This window comes from Caloenas nicobarica, chromosome Z (assembly GCF_036013445.1).
Source record: "Caloenas nicobarica isolate bCalNic1 chromosome Z, bCalNic1.hap1, whole genome shotgun sequence".
NCBI classification, from domain to species: domain Eukaryota; kingdom Metazoa; phylum Chordata; class Aves; order Columbiformes; family Columbidae; genus Caloenas; species Caloenas nicobarica.
In genome coordinates, this window is record NC_088284.1 from 27737467 (window position 1) to 27763692 (window position 26226).

General features: G+C 35.6%; 1 protein-coding gene across 2 annotated transcripts in view; it reads right to left on the reverse strand.

Moving 5' to 3' along the window:
* PDE4D (phosphodiesterase 4D) overlaps nt 1-26226 on the reverse strand; it is a 351064-nt gene that overhangs the window by 175317 nt on the left and 149521 nt on the right. Inside the window, exon 1 of one of the 2 annotated variants that reach the window (XM_065655407.1) lies at nt 152-307. The exons of the other annotated variant lie outside the window; for it this stretch is intronic. Within the exon in view, the coding sequence (XP_065511479.1) occupies nt 152-240 (89 nt within the window). The 5' untranslated portion in view covers nt 241-307. Of the gene's footprint in view, nt 1-151; nt 308-26226 lie in introns of those variants that run through there. 2 annotated transcript variants of the gene reach the window in all.

The following is a 26226-nucleotide window of genomic DNA, read 5'->3' on the forward strand; positions in this document are numbered from 1 at the left end:
TCAGCAAAGCCTTTACAAGCTCAAGAGAGTCACAATTAATAAAAGACACTTCCAAATTTTTAGATACTATAATCCTCTAGAAGAATAAAAAAAAGGCACATTTGCAACTATTATTAATGTCAATTACACCATAAGCCTTTAGAAGCGATACCTGTAAGACTTCAAAAAGCGAAATCTCATCTTATTTCTTGGAGATGGACGAGGGTTATAGGCTCCAAAAGGATCCCACAGAAAGGCCATTGGCAAAGCTAATTCTAAAATCTTCTAAAAAAGGTATCTCTGAGGGGCAGCACGACAGTTGTGCTGGAGGTGCCCTGCACTAATTATGAAGCACTTCTAACTGCGTAAGGGAACGTCCTTTTCCTGGGGTATGCTTTGGCAGACATGTGGCTGGCTGAGAGCACAGGCTAGAAGGGATAACTGGGATTTCCCGCTGCATGAGACTTGCCCTTTGCATGAACGTTTCCTGTGTTCAGGGCTCTTATTATTCAAGTGAGAACTCTTATGGGTAGCTATAGCAGCCACTAAAGAGCATGAAAATGTAGAACTAAGGCAGACCAGAAGTAGCTAATACTCTGATTATTCAGTGCTGTCCAGACAAAGGTCTTCAAATTCTTAACAGACTGTTGAATGTATTTTTAATATGGATTATAATTGAACAATCTGTTTTGGCTGTTATCAGACAGCTAAGGAGTATGGAGAGAAAAAACCCAATCCTGAAAAGAACCCCAAATCCAAATCCACTCCACAACTCATAATATGTTCCTCCCTAGCAGAGTAAGGAGCTAGTAACCAGAGAGTAAAACTGTTATTGAAAACATGCCCTCAAAACCCTCAATTGTCTCTTTGTTTAAATCTCAACTCTCTTCCAGTGTGTCTTCCTTCCTCACGGTTTCTTAAGAGAATCAATTTATAACATTAAGTAGCTTTTCTGAAAGCGCTTAATCATCTACGAGAGATCAGCCACTCTAAGAATGTACGTCTCAGACTGGCAGATAATTTTCAGGCCTCTTGGCAGCTTTTCTCAAAGACATCACTGCCCGTACTGAATTACTGACAGTAAATTTGAGAACTGATCTCAGTTCCCTGCTACCTGGGGTCATTCCAGTTTGGTGTCTTTTTGTTGTTTGTTTTGCCCTTTTTTGTTTGTTTGTTTGGCTTGTTTTGTTGGGGGTTTCTTGATGCTGTTTCATTATTATTTTTATTTCAAGCCCGAACTCTTGCATGCAATTGTTTCAGCCTAGCACTAGTAGCACTTAAGGCAAATACAGCCTACAATTCAATTCTGACACCAGCTTGAGGTTGTGCCAGTGAGGCCAACTTATTTCCTCTACCAGCTCTGAGTGTGGGTATGATCTCCCAGCACTGGTAAGCAGAGGATTCTCTAACTAAGATGATTTCTGAAGCAAAGCCAACCCAGGTATTTTCATTCAGAAGAAAGATGATGGAGAAGAAATTGAATATTTACCCAGAGCAAGGTTAAAAACGAAAATTTAGGATTATTCAGAGCTCTCCTGGAAAAGGTCAGAGAATTAGAAAAATAAATACCCAGGGATATATTATGTCTATCAGTCAATTATCTGATGAAATGTACTATTTTCATGGTTAAAGGTAGTATGAAAAACTACACTCTTCGGAAAAATTATAATAAAATAACTGGGTATATTTTGCTCTTTGGAGGAAAAATTTTTCTTCTGTTACACTGACAAATGCACTACAAGGTCAACTGAACACAAATGTCTTCATAGCATGAAATAAGTTTTGAGTATATGGGATTCACAGGTGAAATCACTGTTTCCAGGCTAAAAGTCACATTATTTTTCAGCAGTTTAGAGAATGTACTGTATAATTAAGTTACCATAACATAGCATCTAGTTTCCATGGGAGTAGAATCATGATCATTCCAACAATGGTTAGTAAGGTGCCTCTGGGTATCAAAAGCTATAGCCTTCTTCACAATCATGGTATCATTAAAATTTGAGTGATTAATAGATCACTTTAAACATACCTGAATGATAATACTGGATGTGAGCATTGCCAAAATCGATATGTCTCTTCTAGCAAACAAAACCAGTGTGGGCAGTATTTTTATAAGTACATCCTAAATAACTTGATATTACCAGGTATGTTTCCTTTCCACATTCTGTTTCTAAACAAGATTTTGTACAACACATTAATACAGCAGCATCTTTTTTTTTTTCTTTAATAAAGAAAATCAAACATGTTTGTTTTGGGCTCTCTTTCCTCCTCCTTAGTGTCCTTCCGTCACTATTGCACTAAACCTGCTAATGCAGCCAACCACAATAAGGTCATAGAAATAATCTTCTTACAAGATTACTAAAGACTAAATTTATACCTTGATATCAAAACCACTTATTGTCATGCAGTAGATCACTGTATCAAAATAAATCACAGTGTTTATAAAAATTCAAGGAAATGACAGAGCAAATAACTCCGCAGTACACCTTGACTTGTACAGAGAAGTTGTTAGGCTCTTCCTGCCTTTTTTCTTTTCTTTCAAACAAAAAGAAAACAATGTTTCTAGAAACACTCAAGGAATGATTTGACATTAAATTGTTACTAGTAGGCAGTGTTTTCTGGAAAAAAATAGCTCAATGGGTAAACAAATATCTAGTTTTCTGTAAAAGAGGTAAAAGCAATCCTCACACCCAATAATAACTCAGAGTTCTTATAGAAATGCATAATACACATTTATGATGCAGTATCTTTGACATTCCATGCAGGGGTTTTTTTGCTCTATATTTTTGGCACTCCTCACTGATCAGTGGCACCACTATAATATGCCGTTATTGACAGCTTCGGGTTTACAGGATCTGCAAAGGACGAATTATTAAGGAAATACCTCCTTTAGTGTTCTCCCAGATATGTAAACTACTGCTATTTTTTTTCTAGAAAAGATTCACATAACTGCATAGCAAAATTTTATTTTTCGTAATTTAAAATGTGAAACTTAAATTAACTATGAACACACAAAACCACATGAAATTAGCCTCTGTTTTTGGTTGGCTGAACTCAAATAAATGTAAAATTTTTTGGTAGTAAGCAGGTCTTGTGATAAGCGTATATCTTTACAGACTCAGTTCACTTTCCTACCTGTGTTCTGATGCATTTTAGGACTCAAAAGCCCAAGTTTTACCCCTAAATTCCTCTCTATTTATCTAAAGCTCAAATAATTACAGCTATAAGGGGAAGCTCAATGGTGGTGATGGTGTTTTTGCTGAGATCTCCACTTTACTCTAACCCAGCCCCACTCTTTGGATTGTATGATGGGAACCCACTATAGCATCAGGACGTGTGACAGAGCATGTTGTTCAACAGAGCACATGACACATGTACAGCCTGGACCTGGGCACTATGACTCCTAACATAGTTTCTTCAGGTAGCCTCCCCCTCATGCCTTGACCTCGTCTGTGAGGTGCAGCCTGCGACAAACTCCTAGGTCAGTTTCATCAGCTGCATTTAACAGGTGCCATCCTGCGCAGATGGCAGGAGGGACATTACACCAGCAGCTCATCGCGCCAGGGGACACAGGGGCTGCAAATCAACCAGCTGCTTTTTGGGCAACACAGGAAAGTGCACAGGACCACTGGTTCCTCTTTTGACAGGTGAAGTAGCTGTAGATGTAGGAAACAGGAAAAGAACAACGGAGGTTATCAGTTTGTAAGTTGTGGAAAGCAAAGGGGCTTTTCTCCATGCTCCCTCCATGGCTCCCGCATAGCCCAGTTGTGCTGCTTCCCCAGGCAGCCTTCCCAAAGCCTCTGCCCTGCTGTGGGTCTATTGTATGTAGTGTTGGACTTGGAGAAAAACAATATTACAGTTACTATTGCGACAACAGCAATAGATAAACTTTTTTGTTTAAAAAATTCTTATTTATCAACAACTAGAAACTCTGACAAATGGAGTCATTACAGTGGACAGAACAGTTTACATTAGGATACAGTACTTTACAGATGCTTCTCACAGAGTTATTCCTTCTGTTTTCAAACACTGCCTGATGGCTTAGTTGGACATCTCCAGACAAAGTGCCACTGAATATTATGTTGCTAAAATCAAATATTTACTCACTATTTCAAAGAGATGGCTTACACAATCTGAATTCTAAACAGTTTGATAATATTTACGCATATTTTATTACAGACAAGATGTTTTTCCAGCTTTTTTCCCCTCTCTTGCCATTACCAAGACAGAAATGAAAGACAACTGACAAAACAAAAAGACGACTAAACCACCTGAATGTAGGATAAATGTGCATTTTAATTTTCCCCAGTAGCACAATAACGTCTAGAGTTCCAGACAGAGCTACCTTAATAAAGGTTTACACTGGAAGGCTACGAATACATAAGACCTAGAATTAAATAAAATTATTTCCCACATTTCATTTAGTTGTTAGATATCTTGAAGTTTATTTTTGTAAAATTTCTTCTAACTTGCACTTTTTATATTATTCCTGTTCAGAATGTTATACTTTCATGACATGGGCATTTTGTCCTGAAAGAAGTGTCCTGACTCTGAAGTATTCCTTTTCCACCTGAAAAAAAGAACCACTCCAGCAGAAAACACTCCACCTAATTCTTACTTTGAATAATAAACTGAAACCCCGAGCATTCAACCCCTCAAAAGGCAAGTACAGTTTCTTCAGTCTTTCATTTTTTTCCATCACTCTGATGTATTTTAATGGGTCAGAAAGTCTGAATATATTATTTATGGCATGAACTTGGGTCTAAGTATCAATAAAAATGCATGTACTGACTATATTATGTTAAGCTTAAATAAGATTCTACTCAGGACTATTATCTCTTTGAACTGCAAATTCTTTCTGATTATTATCACTTATCATCCTTTAATGCTTAATTCTGCAGCCCCCGTTTCTGTAAAAAAAAATCTGGTTGCTTTATAGGTAGTTAAATATTTCTCTAAGACGTTTTCACTTGAACAACAGTTTCTGAAGTGGTTCATAGTACCGATACTACTTCTGAGTTTGGAGTGTTCACAAGAATGCTTTCATGTAAGATTTTTTTTGTGATCAATAGAGTCAACACAGCCTGCAGCCCTTCTGTCAAAAGAGCAGCTCTAGGGTGTTTTACGTATCCAGTCTACTATAACTGTGAACTTCCAACAGTTTTATTATCTCCCAGACTATTATAAAACCATTAAAATTTGTGGAAATCGTACAGGGTTAAAAAGTGTGCAGAGGGAAGATATACAAATATGCATTTACAAGCATGCACTCACACATTGATTCCGTAAACAGGAAAAATAAAAAACTCTGAAAATATCACAAAATATCTGAGATTTACTCTTTCAGTAACTTTATAATAATCTGATTTTTTACTAGTGCTAGTTTTGCAGATTATAATATGACCTGATTTGAGATGTACATATGAAGAGTTTTGTCTCATCAATCATGAACTATTTGTGGCCTCTCATGTATATGTTCTGTGGAAATTATTGTTAAATAGTAGTGACTTACTTAAAGGGAGAGAAAGTTTGGTGCTTTGATCATTGCTACTAAAGCCATGTAATGAAGCAGCAAGCTCTTGCTCAGAAAGTAAAATGAATGTGCTGGAAGCAAATCACATGGAGAGCTAAACATATGAAAGATTAAAAAAAAAGAAAGTGTGAAATTCTTTCCTAGATTAGAGTACTAATACCAGAAAGCAAGAAGAGAGATGTCAAAAATGCCTAAGCAGATAGCTCTTTCATTAAACATGCATCTGCTATAGGTCACATAGCATCAAAAAGGGAATATCAGAATGAAAGTCAGGAGAGGCTGAGCTTGGAAAAAAAGTTGGTTTGATCATGAAGGAAAGGAAAATGGTAGAACAGGCGGAAATGTTAAGGCTGTTGAAATGTGTCTAGTCAAGCTTTCTATGGAGTTTGCATAAAAAGCTTTTACTGAACAAGGTTTTTCTCTGAATTCATTGGCAATTCCTGCAGCCTGTGCAGGCAGATGTTATCCTTGGTACAGAATTATAAGCTCATCTATGACCACTATAAAAGCACTTCACACTGATCTGCAGCTTAAAGAGTTACAAAGTACAAAATTCTGTAAATTGAAAGCATTGTTTTCAAAAAGGTATCCAGATTAAATTACACGTGGTGTAGAAATGCTCTTATTCCTGATAATTTCCCAATAAATTTTATGACCTGTATTTATGGAAAGAAAAAACCAAAACAAAGTGATACTATCCCAAAATATGTTGTGGACATTATTTTTTTAAATCATTGCTTAAATCAAAGCTCATCTGTTCTTTCACGGGATGCTGATATAGTTCAAGGACAAATGGTGTCTCAAGAATTACTGAGGAACCTAATTTTAGTACAAATGAAACTGAAGAGCTTGTGCAAACGATTACCAGGCACCTTTGACTCATGTTTGAAGCTGGCTCATTGAAAGGGGATTTCACAAATAAGCAAAATGTATATTCAGGAAATTACCTAGGAAAGCTTTCAGTTTTTCCTGTGGACATTAAACAATCCTCTGATTCCTCAAAGACCTGTCAGAGAATCACGAATTAGGGTAATTCCTTGCCCTGAACCCTTCCAATCCTATGTTTTTAGTGGGATTTCAAGAACTATTTGGCAGGAACCTGTTCTCCTTCTAGCTGACTGCAACTTAAGTGGCATCAGAGCCACTTAGATCAGAGCTAATTTGGGAAGTCATTCCTTAAGACAAGGGCAAAAATGGGACTGCTTTGGACAGAACTGAAATATAAAAGAAACAAATTGAGTTTGTAGTCTACATTTTAATTTACTTAATGTACTGTTAACACATAGGGAATCCTGTTAGCACCACGTATAGTATTAAGTGATTTTTTGTAAAGATGAAGTAAAACATCCAACTTTAATGCCTGGGCACAAGAAGATTGAACTAACATTGCAAGAACGACTTGGGAAATCTGAGTCCTAAAGTCTTTGCAACTCAGCCTTGCTTGTCTGTGTGGCGGTTAAAAAGCATGCACCAATTCTCCTGATACTCAGTCAGATAAGTTAATCTGTCTTTCAAAAATGATAGATGGTATTTATAGGTAAGTTCTTAGAGGAGCACATATGTGCTATGTATCAAAGTATTATTCAAAAGAAAGGAACTATGAGAGGAAAAACATTAGGCTGCTCAGGACCCATTTGCTAGAGGATTAGCAAACTGTGGTTTTGGTTTAGCCTCCATGAAAAACATACCCTGTGAAAATGAGCAGAGTGGAAGGGTAGTCAACATGGCAGACAAAAACAGTGGAAAAACACAGAAGAGTCGCTTGCAAGAAAAAAGTAGAGATCAACTCTCTTGTCTAAAATACAAAAACATAGATTTAAAAAGCAAGCTTCCCAGGAAGGGCTAAGGTTTTCCTAAATAAATCGCCTGGCACAGAACCTCATTTTGAAACTATTTATTAAATATAACTTTAAATGTCTATTTTGTTTTTGTTTTGTGTTGTTGTTGCTTGTTTGTTTCTTTTTATTCTTGTCTGATTGGGAATTTTTTGTTTGTATTTGGTTGTGTGTACGGTTTTTTTTGTTGTTGTTTTGTTTTTTATTTTTTTTACAAGCTTATTAAAAAGCTAATTATCCACCTGGAAGTATAAAAGTATTTTCTCATTTAACTCTTTGAAATGTTTTAACTCTTTCTCTCTTAAAAATGGAAGCTGAAGTTAGGAACTTAGCTGGTTTAACCTAAACCAAAAGGAAGTCAGTACCTGAACTATGACTGAAATCTTGCTTAATACATAACTCTAAAGTAATCAAAACCTGCAATAATATAAACTAGATCTTTAAACAGGGAATCATACTGCAGATAGGAAAAAAGGTATTATGTTTTTATTAATTTTTCAGTATATTTCTCCCATTAATTTTGTCCTTAAGTTCTTGAAAACTAAAATTAATCATGTTTATAATCCATTCCTTTAGCTTTAGTGACTTATTGAATTACACAATCCTAACAAAGAATTGCTATGTAAGATCATGAGAACAGTTTTATTTAGATTTTGTGTAGATAATACTATCAAAAGGTTTCTAATCTAAATAATGAGAATTAACTTACAAAAGAGGATAAAATAAAGAGGCAATGCTTGGTATTGCAAGTTACCCTAAAAGCTGAACAGATCCAAAATTAATATTAGCCCATTTGTTGTTACCAGTGACTGAAGAAAATTCACTATAATCAATTTGCTGAAGATTTATTGACTGAAATGAAAAATTATACAATACTGTAGTGTAATAGTTTTGGTCACTTCATGTTCAGAGCATCAGAACTACAAATAAAGCCTAAAGGTCATCAAGCGACACGGTCTTGGACTATCTGCTCCAGGTGACCTCACTTGAACAGGGCTGGAGGATTCCAAGAGATGCCTTCCCACCTGAGTGACTCTGTGATGCTGTAAACCAATCTGGCTTCCCATACGTTTTGAGATGACTAAAGTCAGGGGATTTCAGAAGTGCTTCAACTTACTTGAAAAGCATATCTCTCGCTGTGGAAACACGCTTTCGTGCCCTCTAGCGTTCAAAATAATAAAAACGGTTTCTCTCAGATGACATCTAAAACAATTACACATCCTTAACTAGGACATTACTCTGATGAAGACGAATATTTCAGATTCTGGTCAGAAGAGGGACAAAGAGAACCTTTTGCTAGGTTAGTTGATCTTTTAGTAAGACAAAATAATGTAGTAAGATTCACAACACACAAGGAATTGAAGCTACAGTTCAATGATGAACTACCACGAATACTTCTCTTGCTAAACTTAGAGAAAACAGTTATAAACATCTCCACAGTAATCATCAGTATACTTTAATACTCAACACTATAACTTTACTATGACACAGAAAAGGATGAAGTCACACAGATAGGGGCAAACGTTAAGCAGTAAATACCTGCACTGTTTTGCTGAGTAGCAAACACCGGATTTATTATTTTATTTTGTACTATCTGTTAAGGAATATTAGTGATCTAGAAAATGTTTTAAAACACTAATTCAGACTTCCAGGTTTAATCAGAAATAGTGTAGTGGTAAGAAAAAAACATAATGAAAAAATATATATCACATCTATCTTATGTCAAACAACAGATTAGGAGAAAATCCTTGCTGCCACAGAAGGATTCTGTCATTCTGTTTGAGGGTTCTTTAGCTTGTTTTATCTATATTTCTCCTTTTGCTAGGGATTATGTAAGCAGTTCTAAAAAACACTAGCTTTGAAACCTTATCAAATATAGACAGAATTTCAAACAAAATATACATTTAAGATCATTTGTCCTAGACCAGAAAAAGGTTAATTCCATGCAGTGTCTCATCTTCATCAATGGCCAAAAGTGGCTGACTTTCAAAAAGACATAAAGAATAGACCTGGTACATAATAATTCTTTCCCCCAATGTACTCCTAAACTTCAACAAATCATGACTAAGGGACTTCGCAGCTAAAGATAACCAGGCTTTTTTTTTTTTTTTTTTATTAACTAGTATTTGTTTCAAAATATTTACCAAGCTCCAGTTTTACAGCAATATTTGGTTAGAATGGTGTAATACAAATTAGCTTGCTAGCCTTATAAACAACCATCATAAAGTACTTTCATTGAACTACTACCTGCATTAATATACAAATTCTATGAAACTGGCCTAACACCTGAGCATATGTATATGTAATTAGAAGGTTTTACAGATTGAAGTGTGGACACGGATAGTCCATCCAGGTTTCTAAACCACCTTCAATTAATGGATGACTTTGAGATACTGTAGTTTACATCAAGTGACTTATTCAATTACATGTTCAGTATATTCCATAGAGTTCTGTTTTCCGTGTGCAAAATGGTTTGAAATTTTGCAAGGATAGTGCTACACAGAAAGACTTGCGAAGACTGTAACAGTCATTCTTAAAAAAAATCTAACCTGTAACCATGTTATATTTGAGAAAAGCATCTGAATGCGTCCAAGCTTCCATTTTCACTGGAAATATTTTGAGTATTAAGAATTAATTCTACAATTTCCAAGATATAACAACTTTGAAAATAATTATGCATATTGGAGAAAAACCACTGAAGTACCTGGATTTTGGAGGAAATAAGTTCTCGTCTCTCAGAATAAGAACATTTACAGCTCTTTTCATACCTAAAATGCTTTGGACTGAACACTGTGGCATGCTTGGTCTTCCTTTAAATCTTCAGGAAGGCACAAAGGAAGGCTAGAAGGTTAAATTAACTGAAACTACATGTATTGTGCACTGAAAGCACAAAGGTGGACAATGCAAATTAGATGACAATAATACATTCCTCTTTCCTTCTTTTGAACGGTTTGTTCAACCAGCCATCACCAGGTGTCTGTACAGTGAGCTCAATTGATCATTAAGGTACTCTTACAGTATTGGCTAGCTGTCTGTTAACCGCAGTAGCTCTGACACCTGTCATACATGCACAGATCACCTCTTTATGTAGATGGTTGTCCTAACCTGGAGCAAGTCCTGTCCCTGGATTCCTAAGGGCTTAAATTCCTCAGAAAACAGAGCTTAGATAATATTTTTCAAAGGAATCAGGATGCCTAGATAGCTTTAAAAATGTGAGCTGTATACAGCTCAAAGCGTTTAACATAATATTATTCAATCTCAAAATTATGTGCTTGTAAGGTAGGAGCAGTGACAAATACACCAATTCAAAATAGAGGTGATTCCAGCAGCATTAAAAGCAAAAATGTACATTTCCAAGTTACATGGCACACACTTTGGCAGTGTCTTGCACAAGGGCACCCTTTATTGCTGGGTGCTTCATGTCCCCATGCATACGGCATACCTGACCCAGCGGAAAGGGACACGATGACACCTCTCAGCTCCACCAAGGCAGACCATTATTCCACCAGCCAGGACTGAGTCTTTATATATACTTCAAATAAATGACTGCAATTTCACTTACCATGAAAAAAACACAAATAGCCAAACCAAATCAGACCAAAGACAACCAACCAATGAAACAAACAAACAAACAAACAAACACAAACAAAACCCCCCGCAAACCTCGTCACTAATAAATTCTTTTTTTAAAAAAGAGAAGATAGAGAGTAGAAATGGCAGTTCATGGAAAACAATATCCTTTCAGACAGTCTGTTTTTAAAAAATGAGTGCAAACTGAAGATCGTTTTTAAACAAAAAACCATTTTTAGAAACAGATCTTGAAATGGAGTCAATAAAACCTTCTCTTCCTCTCATGCCCTCATATAAATGAAGGAAAATACCATCATTATGCTTAAAGTATATCTGACAAATTTTCAGCATCATTCTTTTAATAATGAAATAGGAACAAGAACTACCATTTACCATGTCATCAGGTTGCAAGACAGAGAATGCCTGTAGACAAATCAGACACAACTGCATTCATGACAAAGATTTGCTTTCACATCAGCAATTGAACAACAAATTTGTATGAACAACTTTTACACCCCAAAAAGTTGGAGTAGAAGAAGGACAAGAATCCAACCAGAATTTTTTTTCTCCTTTTCGGAAATAAAATATGAGAAAGAATGAATGAGATCACATGAGCAAATGATGAGTGTTGCACCTGCCATGAGCAGATAAATTTAGTTGATGTGCTGTCTAACCTTTGAACAGAAGCTATTAACCTAGTGCCTTTTTTGCTTTATATTTTAGATTATAAAAACATCATATTGTCTTGTATTATGCTACGTTTTACATATTGGTGCAACAAGATGTGACTTTATAGTAAACATATTTGTTCCCGGATTTAGCACATTTGTTGAAGTAGATAAATTAAGCCCCTCTGTTCAGAAACGATATAGCAATGCTCTTTCACAAGGAGTCAAGGCCTTAGAGAAAAGCAGCGTATCAGCCCTGGAGCCAGGTACATCTAGGTGAACTTTTGAGCATGCAGAAGTTTTAATTAAAGCCATGGGAAAGGATAACAAAAGGCTTCACATGGAGTATCATGGAACTCTCAGAAAATAAGGAAAGGAGAAAATCTGCCAGAAAAACTATAAAAATAGGTAGGAGTTATGGGGCAGGGAAGGAGAAAGAAAAGTTTAAGGAAGCACAGAGATGAAAGAGGAGATATAACTGAAGACAGCTACAGTTTTAATTCAGCAAAGAATTTCTGGGGTAGGGAGAGGAGTGATTTCTAGTCTGAAATATTTTTTTTCTCTCCTTTTTGTGTGACTTTGGCTGTACTACCTTGAGAATTTGTGCTAGGCTTTCACAGCTGCATTAACTAGTAAAGAGAATTCTGAGAGTCATACAAAAACATTACTCATAATAAAAATACAATTTTGGAACAAAACTACTAGTATTTTAAAAACACAAGTAAAAGGAAAGCAAAGACCTGAAAGTTCCCAGCAGTGATCTTTAACTTGGTTTTGTAACAGGATTTTTTTGCCCTATCTGCAAGGTGTAAGTCAGTACTTTTGTTCACTGAGATTCTTAAATTATGTAGAAGTTGTGATTATATATTGTATTGCAAGGTTACATTTGAATAAATAATTTTTATCAGCTTCACAGTTCTGGAGAACAGACAATATTTGGTTGAATGAATAAAGATATTTTGGAAATCAATGATATTTCTGTAAACTGATATTTGACTGTAACAGATGAAGCTGAGTCATCAGTCAATCATGGCAGAAATCAGGAAGTGCAGCTGTAGACTGCATTGATTTCATGTCTATTATGCTGCTAAGAAAGTTTCAAGATATTTTACCCTTTGTGATAAAATTTTGATTCAGTATAGGTCATCTTACATCATTTAGTAATTTCACCTACTTGATAACAGAAGAGTTTGCAGAGTTCAGATAGCTGGACTCTTCTTGTCTTTCGTTAACTTTTCTCCTCATTAGAAGCCTAGATATTTTAAGTCTTCTCAATCATAAAATTTCCTGATAGATTTGCGTAAAGAATCAGTTGAAATACATCTGCTGTAATGGACATAAGTGATGTGTGATTATCATAAAATACCACTCTTTTGCTGTCTGTAGAGCTGCCTTTTCAAAATTTAGACAGATTTGCTATGTTTCTCTACACTGTGCATTCACTGTCTTACTATAGGAAAAATCTCCATCCTAATATATTTTCACTACTGTTAGTATTTTGGAGGTGTCGTGGATTATACTGACCATTTGACATCAGACAATGTCACTGGAGAATAGGTGAAGGCTGCCTGGCTCACTGCAGTTTATCATGACTTAGTCACTTGCCAGCTAAAGACACAGTTGAATGAAGTTAATCCCACAAACTCTGATGAGTTTTTCTCTCCAGCGGTAAGAGCTGAAATTCCTCCGGATCGAAAAAGAAAAAAGAAAAAAAAATCTATGCAGATAAATATTTGAAACGAAACAAAACAACAACAGCCAAACCCAAACGAACAGAAAATCTCATCTCAAGGCTGTACAGCAATATTGGTATAGTCATTGTTTAACAAGAATAATGGTTTTCAACTAACTTCAACACTAAACAGGAAGTTAAACACTGCCAATTGACCAGTAATGCCAAAAAATCTTACCAGTTCCTCTTACAGCATCCTGCAAAAAGCAACATATTCTCTACAGGAGGTTCATCTTTATTTGAGGGCTACAGTGAGGTTTGAAGTAGACAATGTTGCATAATTGCAATTGCAATTGTAATATTGCATACTGCAACTGTTTTCAAGAGCAGCCATTAGAAAGAGTAGTAAAAGTGCCCTGGCATTTCAAATTCAAAGCATACCTACATTTTTGTATGTGGTTCACCTGTTATAGTGTGGTAACTATGAAATGAAAGCTTATGTTTTAACAATGATATTACAGTTCCTGTCTGCAAAAGCTTCCTCTTTAGATCCAACAATACACATGATTTTTTAACGTAATTGTCTCCACTGATGAATATTTTATATCGAACAATTTAATTAAATGCTCATGAAGACCCACACTGCAAAACATTTAACTAAAAATCATAAAACCAGGATAAGAAAAAAGAACTACTTTGTTTTCCAAGATTACCCTTAGATAAATACTCGAGAATCAAGATTAATACAATATCTCAGAAGTGTGAGCAATATCAGGCAATTGGCTTCTGTGAGGGTAAGAGCACATTACAACCACTTGATGGTTAAAGTTTTATTTCTGCCCTTTTAATTAACTATGTTTTGCATGGGTTTGTTTTAGAGCCTTGGCATTACATAGTTTGCTTTGTAATAGACCACTTTTCACTTAATAAGAACTGCATAATACTCACATAAAGCATTCTAGAAGATTGATTAATTGTATTTGCCACTTAATTTTATGTAGTAACTGTATTCTTTGCAAAACTGCCTAGCATATGAAGGATGGAAGAAAGTTGGAAATCCATACTGTTCTCGTGACTGTGTGGGAAAAATATTTTCCAAATTTGTGGAGACATCATCATTATGTTCCTGCCTCCCCCAGAGGCTCAGAAAACGACAGCTAGGGTCCCTCTGACTTACAAGGAAACTGCACAGAAGATGTCTGTGCAGAAGGACATCCAAAAGCTCATGGATCCTTGAAGTCTGGCCTTGTACCATCATTTACAAAGAAAATATATGAAAAAAATATCAGAGGGAAAAAGCAAAATTGAGTCAGTTCACCAAGAGATGCCACTGGCTAACCTACTTCTCTTCCTAGTGAAAAGAACTCAGAACATGAAAAAAATTATTTGCAGTTTCCTCAAGGTACTAGATTGCCAGATCTTGCTGTACTTTCCCCTTTCTCTTCTGACTGTAAATGTCTCAGCCAATGACACTTCTTCTAAAAATAATTTATGCAGGCTCTGAAGAGGCCCAGTTGTCTCATTTCACTGTTAAAGGTAACTAATACCCTCCTTCCAGCTTCTAAGCAGGCAAATAAAATCTAGAGTAAGACAGGGATTTCAGGTAAGGAATGTGCAAGTAACTAATATTCCAGCTTTTCAACTGAAAAATCAGGAAGGGAAATATTTTCCAGAGCAGAACAGCTTTATTGAGTTAGATGGAGAATCTTTCATTCCTAATTTACAATACCTCACAGGTCATGGCATTGTATCAACAAGTGTGAGTTCAAAAATCTGCAAGAGAGTAGGATTAGACGAATTCTTCCTTATCCTTGTAAGCCTCTTATCAGTTGCAGGGAGAAATACAAAAGACTTCTGGCTTTTTGCTAGCCATTTGATGAATCCTTTCCTGACTATTTCTCTGATTAGCATGCCAGTTAACATTCATTAAATATTTTTTAGCTAGCTTACAATTCTTAAAAAATGTATTTACCTGGCTTTATTTCAAGCAGCCATTAGTAAGATCCAAAGAGGACCGTATCCCTTCTTGTGTAAAAACAACACACTGAGAATTGGAATGAATATGTATGATTGGTATACAATTACCAATATTTTAAACAAATATAGTTTCAGGAAACACCAGCCTAAATGTTGACAGTGCAAATTACCTTTGTACTCCTTGTACATGCGCATTGTGCTACAATCTTTAATGAAAGGACCACATACACTTTTTATCCACTACAGTCTACTCCGTCCACTAAGATGGAGTTGCAGAAGTGAGAGGAAATATGGACAGATAAGAAAAGAAGAAAGGTATGTCTCACAGCCATCCTTGTGGTCCAAATCAGAAGGTATGGAGTAAATGAGATGGCAAAATACAGAAAAAGACAGGATTGTCTTATGAAGGAAACAGAAGGCAGAACTAAAGAAGGTCACAGACAATAATTATATTTTCCTCATATTCTGGCTATCTGACCTGCTTTGCTAAAGTGCTAAGTTTTCTTCTTTAACAGATGAAGTTACAGGAAGTTTTTTCTGAACACATGAATTTTATTGCAAGTCCTTGAAGCATCCAACTAAGTACATAAAATTCAGAGTGAAACTTTGACTTTACTTTTGCTATATTCAGTACCCATTTAAAAAAAAAAAAGAAAGAGAACACTATTAATCCTTCATCACTGAGTTCTCATTATGAACAAAAATAACTTCTGCTATACTCAAATATTGCAGCAATGAACCTCAGAATCACAGATTGGTTGGAGAGGGTCTCTGGAAGTCACATCACTCAACCTCCTGCTGGAAAAAGGATATCACTAACCCAGAACAGTTAAGCCATGACTTTGTCTAGTTGACTCTGATAAAGCTCCAAGGGTGAAGATCTCACAGTGTTTCCAGGCAACATATTAAAGAACTGTACTATCCTCCCAGTAGGAAAAAAAAAAAGAGAAAAATTGCATCAAAACCAGACACCCACCTGCTCCAAAGCCACAATTCATAACCATTGCCCCTTTTTAGATCATTGTCCACTATGAAGAAGAGCTTGCTATGTTGCTGTTTGCAACTACCCTTCAGTAGCTGTTAGTAACCACAGACCATTAGATCTTTCCTTAGTCTTCCCTTTACTTGAGTAAACAAGCTCAGCTCTTTCAGCCTCTCCTCACTCTAATCTGGTAGCCCTCCAGTGGACCTCCAATGGCTTCTCCAAATCCCTCTTAAAGTAGAACGCCAAAACTACAGGAAGTATTTCAGTAATTCAAAAGTTCTGAGGGAAATAACTACTTCCATTGATCTGCTGGCCACAGTCCTAATGTAGCTCAGTATGTAGCTTGTTTTGTTCACAATGAAAGTGCTCCATTAGCTCATATTCAACCAGATATCCATCAAAATCTCCAGGTGCTTTTCAGTAAAATGGCTACTTACCCAGTTGCTCCCTGCCTGGGTTATTCTGACACAGCACTCTGCCTTTCTCCTTACCGTACTTCATGAAACTAGTCCAGTCCTCATGTCCCTCTGGTCTTAAGTTCTGACATTTGTCATGTTAGTCACTCCTCTTCTGCCACCAGAAGAAAAAGGCATCCTGGATGTGCTTTGCTTCTTTTGTAATGCATATGTAATGCATATCATATCAGTTTTTAATTCCCAAAGTGTATTTATCAAGCAAGTTGAGTCTGAATTAAAATGTTGACTATTTTAAAAATGTGAATTGGTTAATTAATTTTAAAGTACTGCATATTATGCTATTTTTAGATTATTTTGAATTTAAAAGTCTGAATAAAAAAGATCAAGTGAACTTAACACTAATAACACTAATAACCAATGAGTGAATCAATTTTCCTGCAATGTTAAATTCAGGCAAAAATCTGTTTAATTCTTGAAAAATGTATACATGCATTGGCAATGACCCATAATTGATATTTGCATACAAACCAGCAACTTTTACAATGGATTTGCCATTTTGTGTCAGTGACAAAGATTTTTTGTTCTTAAAAATGAGACTTGTATCTTTGCGGATAATTCTGAGACCTCTGATCTTTCCTCTTTTAGTAAAGAGGATCTTGTATACTTGAACACCCTCACAGCACAGCTTCAATCTCAAAATAGACTCTTCCTGCAGCAGGTGATCCACACGCCCAGAGGAAAGGCAGCCAGCCTCCATTTCATCAAAAAAAAATCGCTCCTATGTATAAGGCTTTTTCAGCACAGTGTCTGGCTTTGCTGTTGGCCACATAATCAAGAACCTAGTCTTCCAAAAAAGTAACACATTCCCTGTTCTGTACTTGGACATAGGCAGCCCCTACTAGCCACCACGGGAGAAAAGATACCACTTTTAATGGACTCCTGGTCTAATCTGTTACTACTGTGCTTAAGGTATTTTTTCTTCACTTAATTATTTGAGAACATTTTAGACAGAATATGAAAAATAATTTTTACTTCCAACGATCTACACTGTTCCTGATAACTCAAGCAACTGTTCTGGATAGTTTTACTTGTTCTTATTGCATTTGTTCTTATTTAGGAGGATAAAAGACATCTATTTTTTTCATTAGTAACAGAATTCACTTTCATTCATTTAAAAGTTAGGAGCTTAATTCAATATATTTTTATAGATCTATGTACAGTAATGGAGAAAGGCACCTTGAAAGGGCGATTCCTTCCACCTGCCTTAAAGGCCAATTTTGGACAAAACTCTGGAGGTGCCTTTCTTTTTCCAATACCGACAAAAGAAACTTGAATGACTCTTGGCTTTTAAATGACTACAGAGTTGAATCTCAACCCAGCTGCTTGATTACTAACATGTAGTTATATTAATTTATTTTTATTTAATTTATTTTTTATTTTATTTATTTTTATAAAGCTTTTTTGGAGCTTTTAGCTCCAAAATGCCACAGAATGATGGGAGAGACTAAAATGACACTAAACACTTATGATGGATGTATCCAAGTTGGTGAAGGGTTTAGAGCAGAAGCCGTATGAGAAGCAGCTAAAGTCGCTTTGTTTGTTCAGCCTGGGGGAGACTAAGAGGAGACCTCATCACGGTCTACAGCTTTCTCAGAAGGGGAGGAGGAGGGGCAGGCACTGATCTCTTCTCTCTGCCAACCAGTGACAGAACTCAAGGGAACGGCAAGAAGATGTGCCAGGGGAGGTTTAGGTTGGACATTAGGAAAAGGTTCTTCCCCCAGAGGGTGGTGAAGCACTGGAACAGGCTCCCCAGGGAGGTGTCACGGCCCCAAGCCTGACAGTGTTCAAGAAGAGACTGGACAACACCCTCAGACACATGGTGTGAACTGTGGGGTTGTCATATGCAGGGACAGGATTTGGACTCGATGATCCTTGTGGGTCCCTTCCAACTCAGGATGTTCTATGATTCTATCCAGGGTAATAATCATAAAGTTTGCTCTTATTGAGACAGCATATTCTGACTGCTGTGGTAAATCAGCAGAATAGGTCCCATTACAGCTGTCAGCTTGAGGATGGCATGTTTAGTGACAGCCCTGATATTTCCTTGTGTTTGATAACATTTCCTTCAGGAGATGTTATTTTATGAAACAGAATCCACAGTTTGAATAATTTTATTTTGTGAAGCTGAATGCTGTTTTCATACAATCTTCAAAATGCACTTTACAGCAATTCGCATCTAGCTTCCCTCTCATAAGTAACATTTCTTCAACAGATGTTTTGTTTCAGGGAGCTGTCTTATCGCACGTTTCAGCAGTTACCAGTACTAGGCATGTCTACCCCTATGCATTTACTTTCTCATCAATACGACAATAACTTATCTCAAAGTTCAATAACTGTATTTGTTATTATTGATGCTTATTATCTGAGTCACCATAGTACCTAGGAGACTTCAAAGTGAACTAGGGGTCTGGGTCGTCAGCTATGAAACAAACATGTTCAAATCACAGGCTTTTATATTAATTCAAATCTTTCCAGTGGGCAAATAAATCAAAAGCAAGAGCAAAAAGTTATCTAAATCTATTAAGTTTTATATTTCTGTGTTCAATCCTTCTTTTTTTTTTTTTTCAGGAAAATATAGGCTTTTATGAAGTACTTTTCTGTGCACCTAGAAATTCAACAGAAAATCTTTGGGTTTCTGAACTGTGTTTACTTACCTGAATATAGTTCAGAATTATTTCTGCAATATCACATAGGCATAAAATATACTGATACAATTGCATTACCAACCCATGAGATCTACCAATGATCCACTCTAACGTTAGCAACATTTTAGGAATCACTGTTAACAAGTATCAGAACAATATATCTGAGTGATGTCTAAGTGACAAGAAAATTTTAAGTATTTCATTAAAAAACAAAGTTTGAAGAGAGGATTAAATCATCATCTTATACTCCATTTAGAGATTATTACAGGGCTTAATCACTACAGCACTTGAGCAGATGCAAATGAAAGAGGCATCTAAGCAGTTTCTATAATACAGAGAACTACACTTGTTATATGAGGTTCTAAATCCTGGACAAAATTTGTGTTTTTAGTGAGCTAGCAAAGCAAACAGAACTCTTTTTCTTCAATTTATTGCAATATGAAAAAAACACCTGCAGAACTATGGTAGCTTACCCATGAAAGAGAGAAAAAAGTATGCCAGTAAAAGGGTGCAATCTGATTAGATGGCATTGTAATTACAAGGAGCTGCAAAGAAAATTAATTTCCATTTTAGGGCTACTTTAGATGGTCAAGGAAATAGAAAGCAGATTGCAAAGAAGAATGTAAGCAAGAAATAGACTCAAAGTTCAGAAGAGTGAAAAAAGATCTAAAAAAAATACATTGGAGAAAGTAACTTTATGTCATTCTCCATGAAGAGAGAAAGCCATAACAGAATGTACAAGTAAGACTGAAAGTAACTGTGGCATGAGAGGCATATGAATACCATACCCAGAAAACAGGAGTAAAATAACAACTATGGAAGTTAGATTTGTGGCCCAGTACTACCAATCTTTAGTAGCTATTAGTTTGTAACATTAAACTTTCACACTTAGACATCTCAGCAAAACTAATCTTTTTCCTAAAGCATAGAAGTGCAAGTAAATAACTGAAAGACTCCATACACTGTCTTAATATTTTTACTTAAGACACTGAGCACATATGACTCTGGAATCAGGGAGCTGCAAACTCAGAGGAGCATATGTGAAAAACAAATAGGGATAGCATCCAATCTTCCATTTTGCATGCATACAACTCCTGCAATGCTAATGGGTGATATTGACCGTTATCAAGTCATGAACATATCCCAAAATGTAAGCATCTGCTTCAAATTTCCTGGCTTTTGTTGATTTGACTCCGTCATAAAGCTATTTAAATGTACATTTCCATTACTAAATAAAAAAACTAATAACTATGCAGTTGCTGTGCTTATCTATTCGCAAACATCTTTTGCTTTGTGGCTGGTTCTTATTATTTACCTTTTTGAAGACATTTGTTAGTTGACATCGAATAAGCTTTTCTAATAGCTATTTGATTTTGCTTTTATTAAAAAGTAATGAGAGATTAAGGAAAATACACAATTGTGCTACATGTTTACACAAACCATACATCTTATAATTTATCAGGATTCTTGTCAATTAAAGATCTCAGTGGAGAGCTTCCTAAAATTACTTCTTACTAGTGATTTCATTAAAATTATAAATGTGTGATTTGAGAACAATGTTATGATGGATATTTTCCAGATGAGTTACAAAACAGACTAGGATTACTAAAAACAGAAGGAAAAAATGTAGGAGAGTATCACACAAAGACTGTGAAGGAAGTTGGAGCTGTATAACTGAGCATTGTAGCATGCAGAAAATCTTAGCTGGGTTTTTGTATAATACAAGGAGACATAAGGGGACAAAGTCATTATCCAGCCATATTCTTCACAATCTTTCTCATACTTGCCCAGTTGTCTTTTTTTCTAGGCTGAAATGCCCTAGTCTTTGTTCCATTCCTCAGATCTTCATACATTTGATCACGTTTGCTATCTTTCTCTGTACCTTTTTCAACTGCTCGGCTTTTGAAATCAAGGGAAATCAGAGAAGTTAACATTTAAAGTATGGCCACAGCTAAGCTATAAATAATAGCATAGACTTTCCCTTTCTGTTCCTTATTCTTTTTCTTATATTTCCTAACACAGTTTTCTTCTTTGCCTGTTACAGAGTGCTGGGATAGTGTTTTCAGAGAACTATCTATTAAAACACCATATTTTGTTCCTGAACAGAACTTGGTAGTTCAGAGCCCATGTGTGTAGGTAAAGTTCAAATTGTTTTTGCCTTGTGCCTTACCTCATATTTATCTGTGTTTATTTAAATCTGCTGTTTTATTAGACGCTCAGCCCACTGAGATCTTTTCCCAGCATATTTCTATTGGTACGTTTGAGAAAGAACATCACCACCACATTGTTTGTCATTCATCACAACCTACAAGTTCTCTCCTAGTAACTGATTCCGCAGCTGCTGGCCTGTTTATATTTACACAATCTATCCTCCTTTCTAAGCACTTCTTGCTTGTCTGCAATGAATCTCAACTAGATTTGATCTCAGCTAATCTCCTAAGCCTTTGGAGCCCTACTCAGATTGCTGTCTAAGCATTTTGTCAGCACTTCCTATTTCATCATGTAATTCATGATCTTCACACAAGTTCACTTAATTCACCCTATTTGACATTAAACGTTTGCTGTTTTCTGAAAATACATTAAAATCAGCTGAATTCTCCGTTTCTGGCAGACAGAAGTCAGAAATCAGCTGAAAGTTAGAAATAGCAGAAGGTATTTCTGCTCCAGGAAATTGGAAAGTAAATTAATACACAGGGCAAAAACCAGCCACAGCTGGTTCAGGAAGTTATTCACAAATAGATCAGACATCTGTTTCAATATTAAGAACAGAGGAGCTGGCTGAGACCACAGAGCGCTTGAGTTACCTAGTTTTATTTTGTGGTGGCACATAGGTCCAAGCTCTCAAAACTCACTAGTGGAGACTGAAGCGAAGGTATTTTTTCTTCACACTGCAAAAGGTTGTGACCACAGATCATCCGAAATGTGATAAGTCAGCCCTGTGCCTCAGCTATCAAGGTGACTGCTGCGCAATTTCTTCAGGCAGCTTATTCCTCAAGTGCTTAAGGATGGAGCCATTTTGCCCTCACTACTTCTCTTGAGCTAACCCACTGTATGAAAATATAGAAGATACTCATTAATTATTTAGCTAATTTCTTAGATATTTTAATTTAAAGAAATTAAGAATAATGGCTATCAAAAGTATAAAACTACATTAGTGATAAGGGCTGCTTTTCATTCATGGGATAATTTCCTCAAATGAAACAGCTTTTTACATTCTCACTGGTAGAAATGGCAGCCTTCAAGTTCCAGTACTTTCGGTGGTGCATCCCCTAGTGCCTAAACCTATCATCGTTCCTTGGTGTGTTTCCCTGAAATTTACTGTTCTCTAAGCCAGGTCATTCCAGGTGTATCAGTACTTGGTTTCAGCACATTGCTTTCAGTGAAGAAAAAGTTTGAAATCAGTCTCTACTTGCATGCTAAACTAATACAAAGAAAAATTATATAGTTGGTCTTACTTTCCCCTCCCCCCCCCATACTTACTGTTACAAACAACAAACTTCTTATTTCTAAATTACTTAGTTAATGCGCAAATCATTTTAATTCCTGAAAATACATAGTGCCATCATTTCTTCACTGGCTTAATTCTGCTCATGCTATTCAGACTGCTTTTTAATTTTTGTTCAAAAGAACTTTCTGCTTTTTTCAACAAAATCAATCAACACATAAAATAATAAGCCATAATAAAGATTTTTAAGAACAGTAATCCTGACTTGTGGGGAAAGTCACCAAAACTGAAGTAAAAAAAAAGCCACAAAACATTCATCCTGTTCAACAAAAAGCTAAACCAAAGGAAACTAACGAAAACTCTGATAGTATTTTCATCCTTAGAGTCACCATTTTAGTGTCTACACTTGCCTAGTAGTGTTGACACGTGTAAAAGTTCTTTTTATTTTTCTACTTTGAGATCCTCATCTCTGTATTATATTTCAGAATCTTACTGAAGCTTCTCTTCAAAACAAAACTGAAGAAACTTTAAATTTTTTAAGAAAATGGTCTTTACTACTTTACATGTGAATATTTACCACAGTTCCTTTTAATATAAAAAACCTGCAAAAATACAGGCAAAAATACATTGCTCTAACTTTGCATATAATATTCAAAATGTGCTTTACTAGAAGTACATAGAGAAGACATACATAAACATATGTGAAATATATTTATTTCATTTTCTTAGATAGTAAAAGACAGAATTGAAGAATCGTTATGGTTGGAGAAGACCTTTGAGATCACCAAACCCAACAATTAACCTAACACTATCAAGTCCACCACTAAACCATGTCCCTAAGTGTCACATCTACACGTCTTTTAAACACCTCCAGGGATGGTGACCCCACCACTTCCCTGGGCAGCCTGTTCCAATGCTTGACAACCCTTTCCGTAAAGAAATTTTTCCTAATATCCCCTGGTACAACTTGAGGCCATTTCCTCTCGTCCTATCCCTTGTTACCTGGGAAAAGGGACCAACACACTTTGCCAGTGTCCTTCAGCTAAGCCTTCTTTGGAACAATTCTCCCCAATTACAAAGTCAATCCAATGAAAGACAGAAACAAATCATTAGATGCAATAATTAAAACTGAACTGAAATTTCTAAAATTTAACTGAAAAAAATGATTAAAAGATTTTTTAAATTTTTTTTTTTTTGGTTGGGTTTTGGACATACTTGCATAACATTTTCATGCATTTATTTTTCAGGCCAACAGGTTTAAAAACTTAAAAATAAACCTAAGTTACCACCTTACATTTTGTGTCAAGGAGTAAGAGTTCGAAGTCATGCACCAAAAAGTATGCTAGCTAGTAAAGCAGACTTTCTAAATGTTCTTTTAGTCACAGTTATCTTAAGCCTCAATTCGGATGCACCAGTGTTTGTAAAAAAGAAGAAACAAACAAAACCCGAGTAATAAGACACTCAGCAAGCTCTATGCAGCAGCAGTCAATCATCCATAGTTTTCTACTTTAAAATAAATTAATAAAAGAACATTTTTAATAATACAAGTGAAATAGCAGGTATATAATAACGTTGTATTAATGCCTGTGAGAAGAAAGGCCAGAAGGAATAAAAATAAATGGTGTAAAGTTAATATATATTTCTTTATAAATATACATAGTATTGGAAATAGGCTCTAAAATAAATATGCTTAGTAAATTATTGTTCTAAATCAATGACAGTCCTGCTCACAAATAAGAAGCAAATAAAATACATTAATACAAAGCACTTTATTAGGCTCCATACAGTAGTTTAAATTTCAGGAATGTAAGGGAGGGGGATGAGGACCTTTGAGATCACCTGATATTCAGAGTGGGAAAGAATGTGTGTTCAATATAAACTATAAAGAAGAGCATCTACCCGCTGCTAATAATCTACCTAATGGAGATTCACAACATGGCAAACTGAGGGTATATGATTCCGCTGTTATATGATGAAACGACATACCTTAAAATGACACTGAAACAAAAAGCACTTTTTAGAGAGAATTTCAGACAGAATAAAGCTTGTGAAATGAAGTTGCTCACATCAACCAGAGAACAGAACAGAAATAAATTAAATAGCTAGTTACTTCCCAGTTATGGGTCAGCTTGTGCCACAGATGAAGAAACACGAATGATAGGTTTTAATAAGCAAGTTTTATATAAATATCAGATTAGCCAAGTGCTCATTACATTGTCCAGCTTTATCAGTTCACTTAAGCACCGCACAAGCAGTGCATACCATATACTGTATTAAAAAAAAATAGTTTCCTCCTGCAAAATGGATATAAGTTCCTTCTGCATTCTTTTTTTCAATGGAAGAAAAAGCAGGGCTTCCTTTATATCTCTATTAGAACAAATAACTTTTCTGCATTAGTTTTCAATCAAATCAATTCCTTCTTGAAACACAATGTGCTTTGTAGCATGATTCACCCTACATTGGAACTCACTGATTGTTAAGTTCTGGTTTCATGGACACGAAGATACAACTAATAAATGAACATTAGTCCATGTCCTAACTCCTACCAGTATATTATCGCAATTGAAACATTTCCATGGATACCATTATACCATGATGATTTAATTGGCAATTTGACAAAAAAAGCCCTACTTGTACTCAGACACAGGACTATGTGAGAAACAGTCTTGCTTTGACTAGCAATTCTGAAATGTCATCGTATTCTAGAACAGAATCTTAATACAGAATGGAAATTTCAAGTGACCCAAAATTTTAAAAGGCTTGTATTTCAGGTTTATTGAAACGTATTTGGTATTAAAAACCTGAAATGTTTCCTTTTTTTTAGTTTCTTCTACTAGCCTTCAGAAGTCTTATGATACAAAAATCTAAACAAAAAGTCTCCTTTCAATCGAAATTTTACACATTTCTTCCAAAAGACAAAATGGAATTATCAGTTTGAAAATCTCCAAACAATTTGGTAATATGCAATTCTGTAAAAAGTTTTCACTTTCGAGAAACACAGGGAAATATTCAGCTAACACTACTAAAATATACAAATGCTTGTCTCAGTTTTGATAACAGCCATGAAAATAAGGATGACAGCATTTCAAAACATATACATATGTATGTGTGTATATGTAGAACATTTACATGCACACATATGAATGATTACTTTTTTCTCTAAAAAGAGATCTGCAGTTATCAAAATAATTCATAGCCCTAACTCTACAACCTCGGTATATCTACCTGGCATCTCCTGTGAGTATCTGGTTACGAAAGATGCAATTACTTCCCCAAATCTTGATACATTTTTGCATTGATAACAAAAACCAAGTCAGCTGAGAGACTTCTTGCATATTAAGTAGCACAAATAGTTCAATCTTTGAGATAAACTCTTATATGTCATACACCAACAAAAAGAAAAAAACAAAACAAAACAAAAAACTACTGCATGGCAAAAAA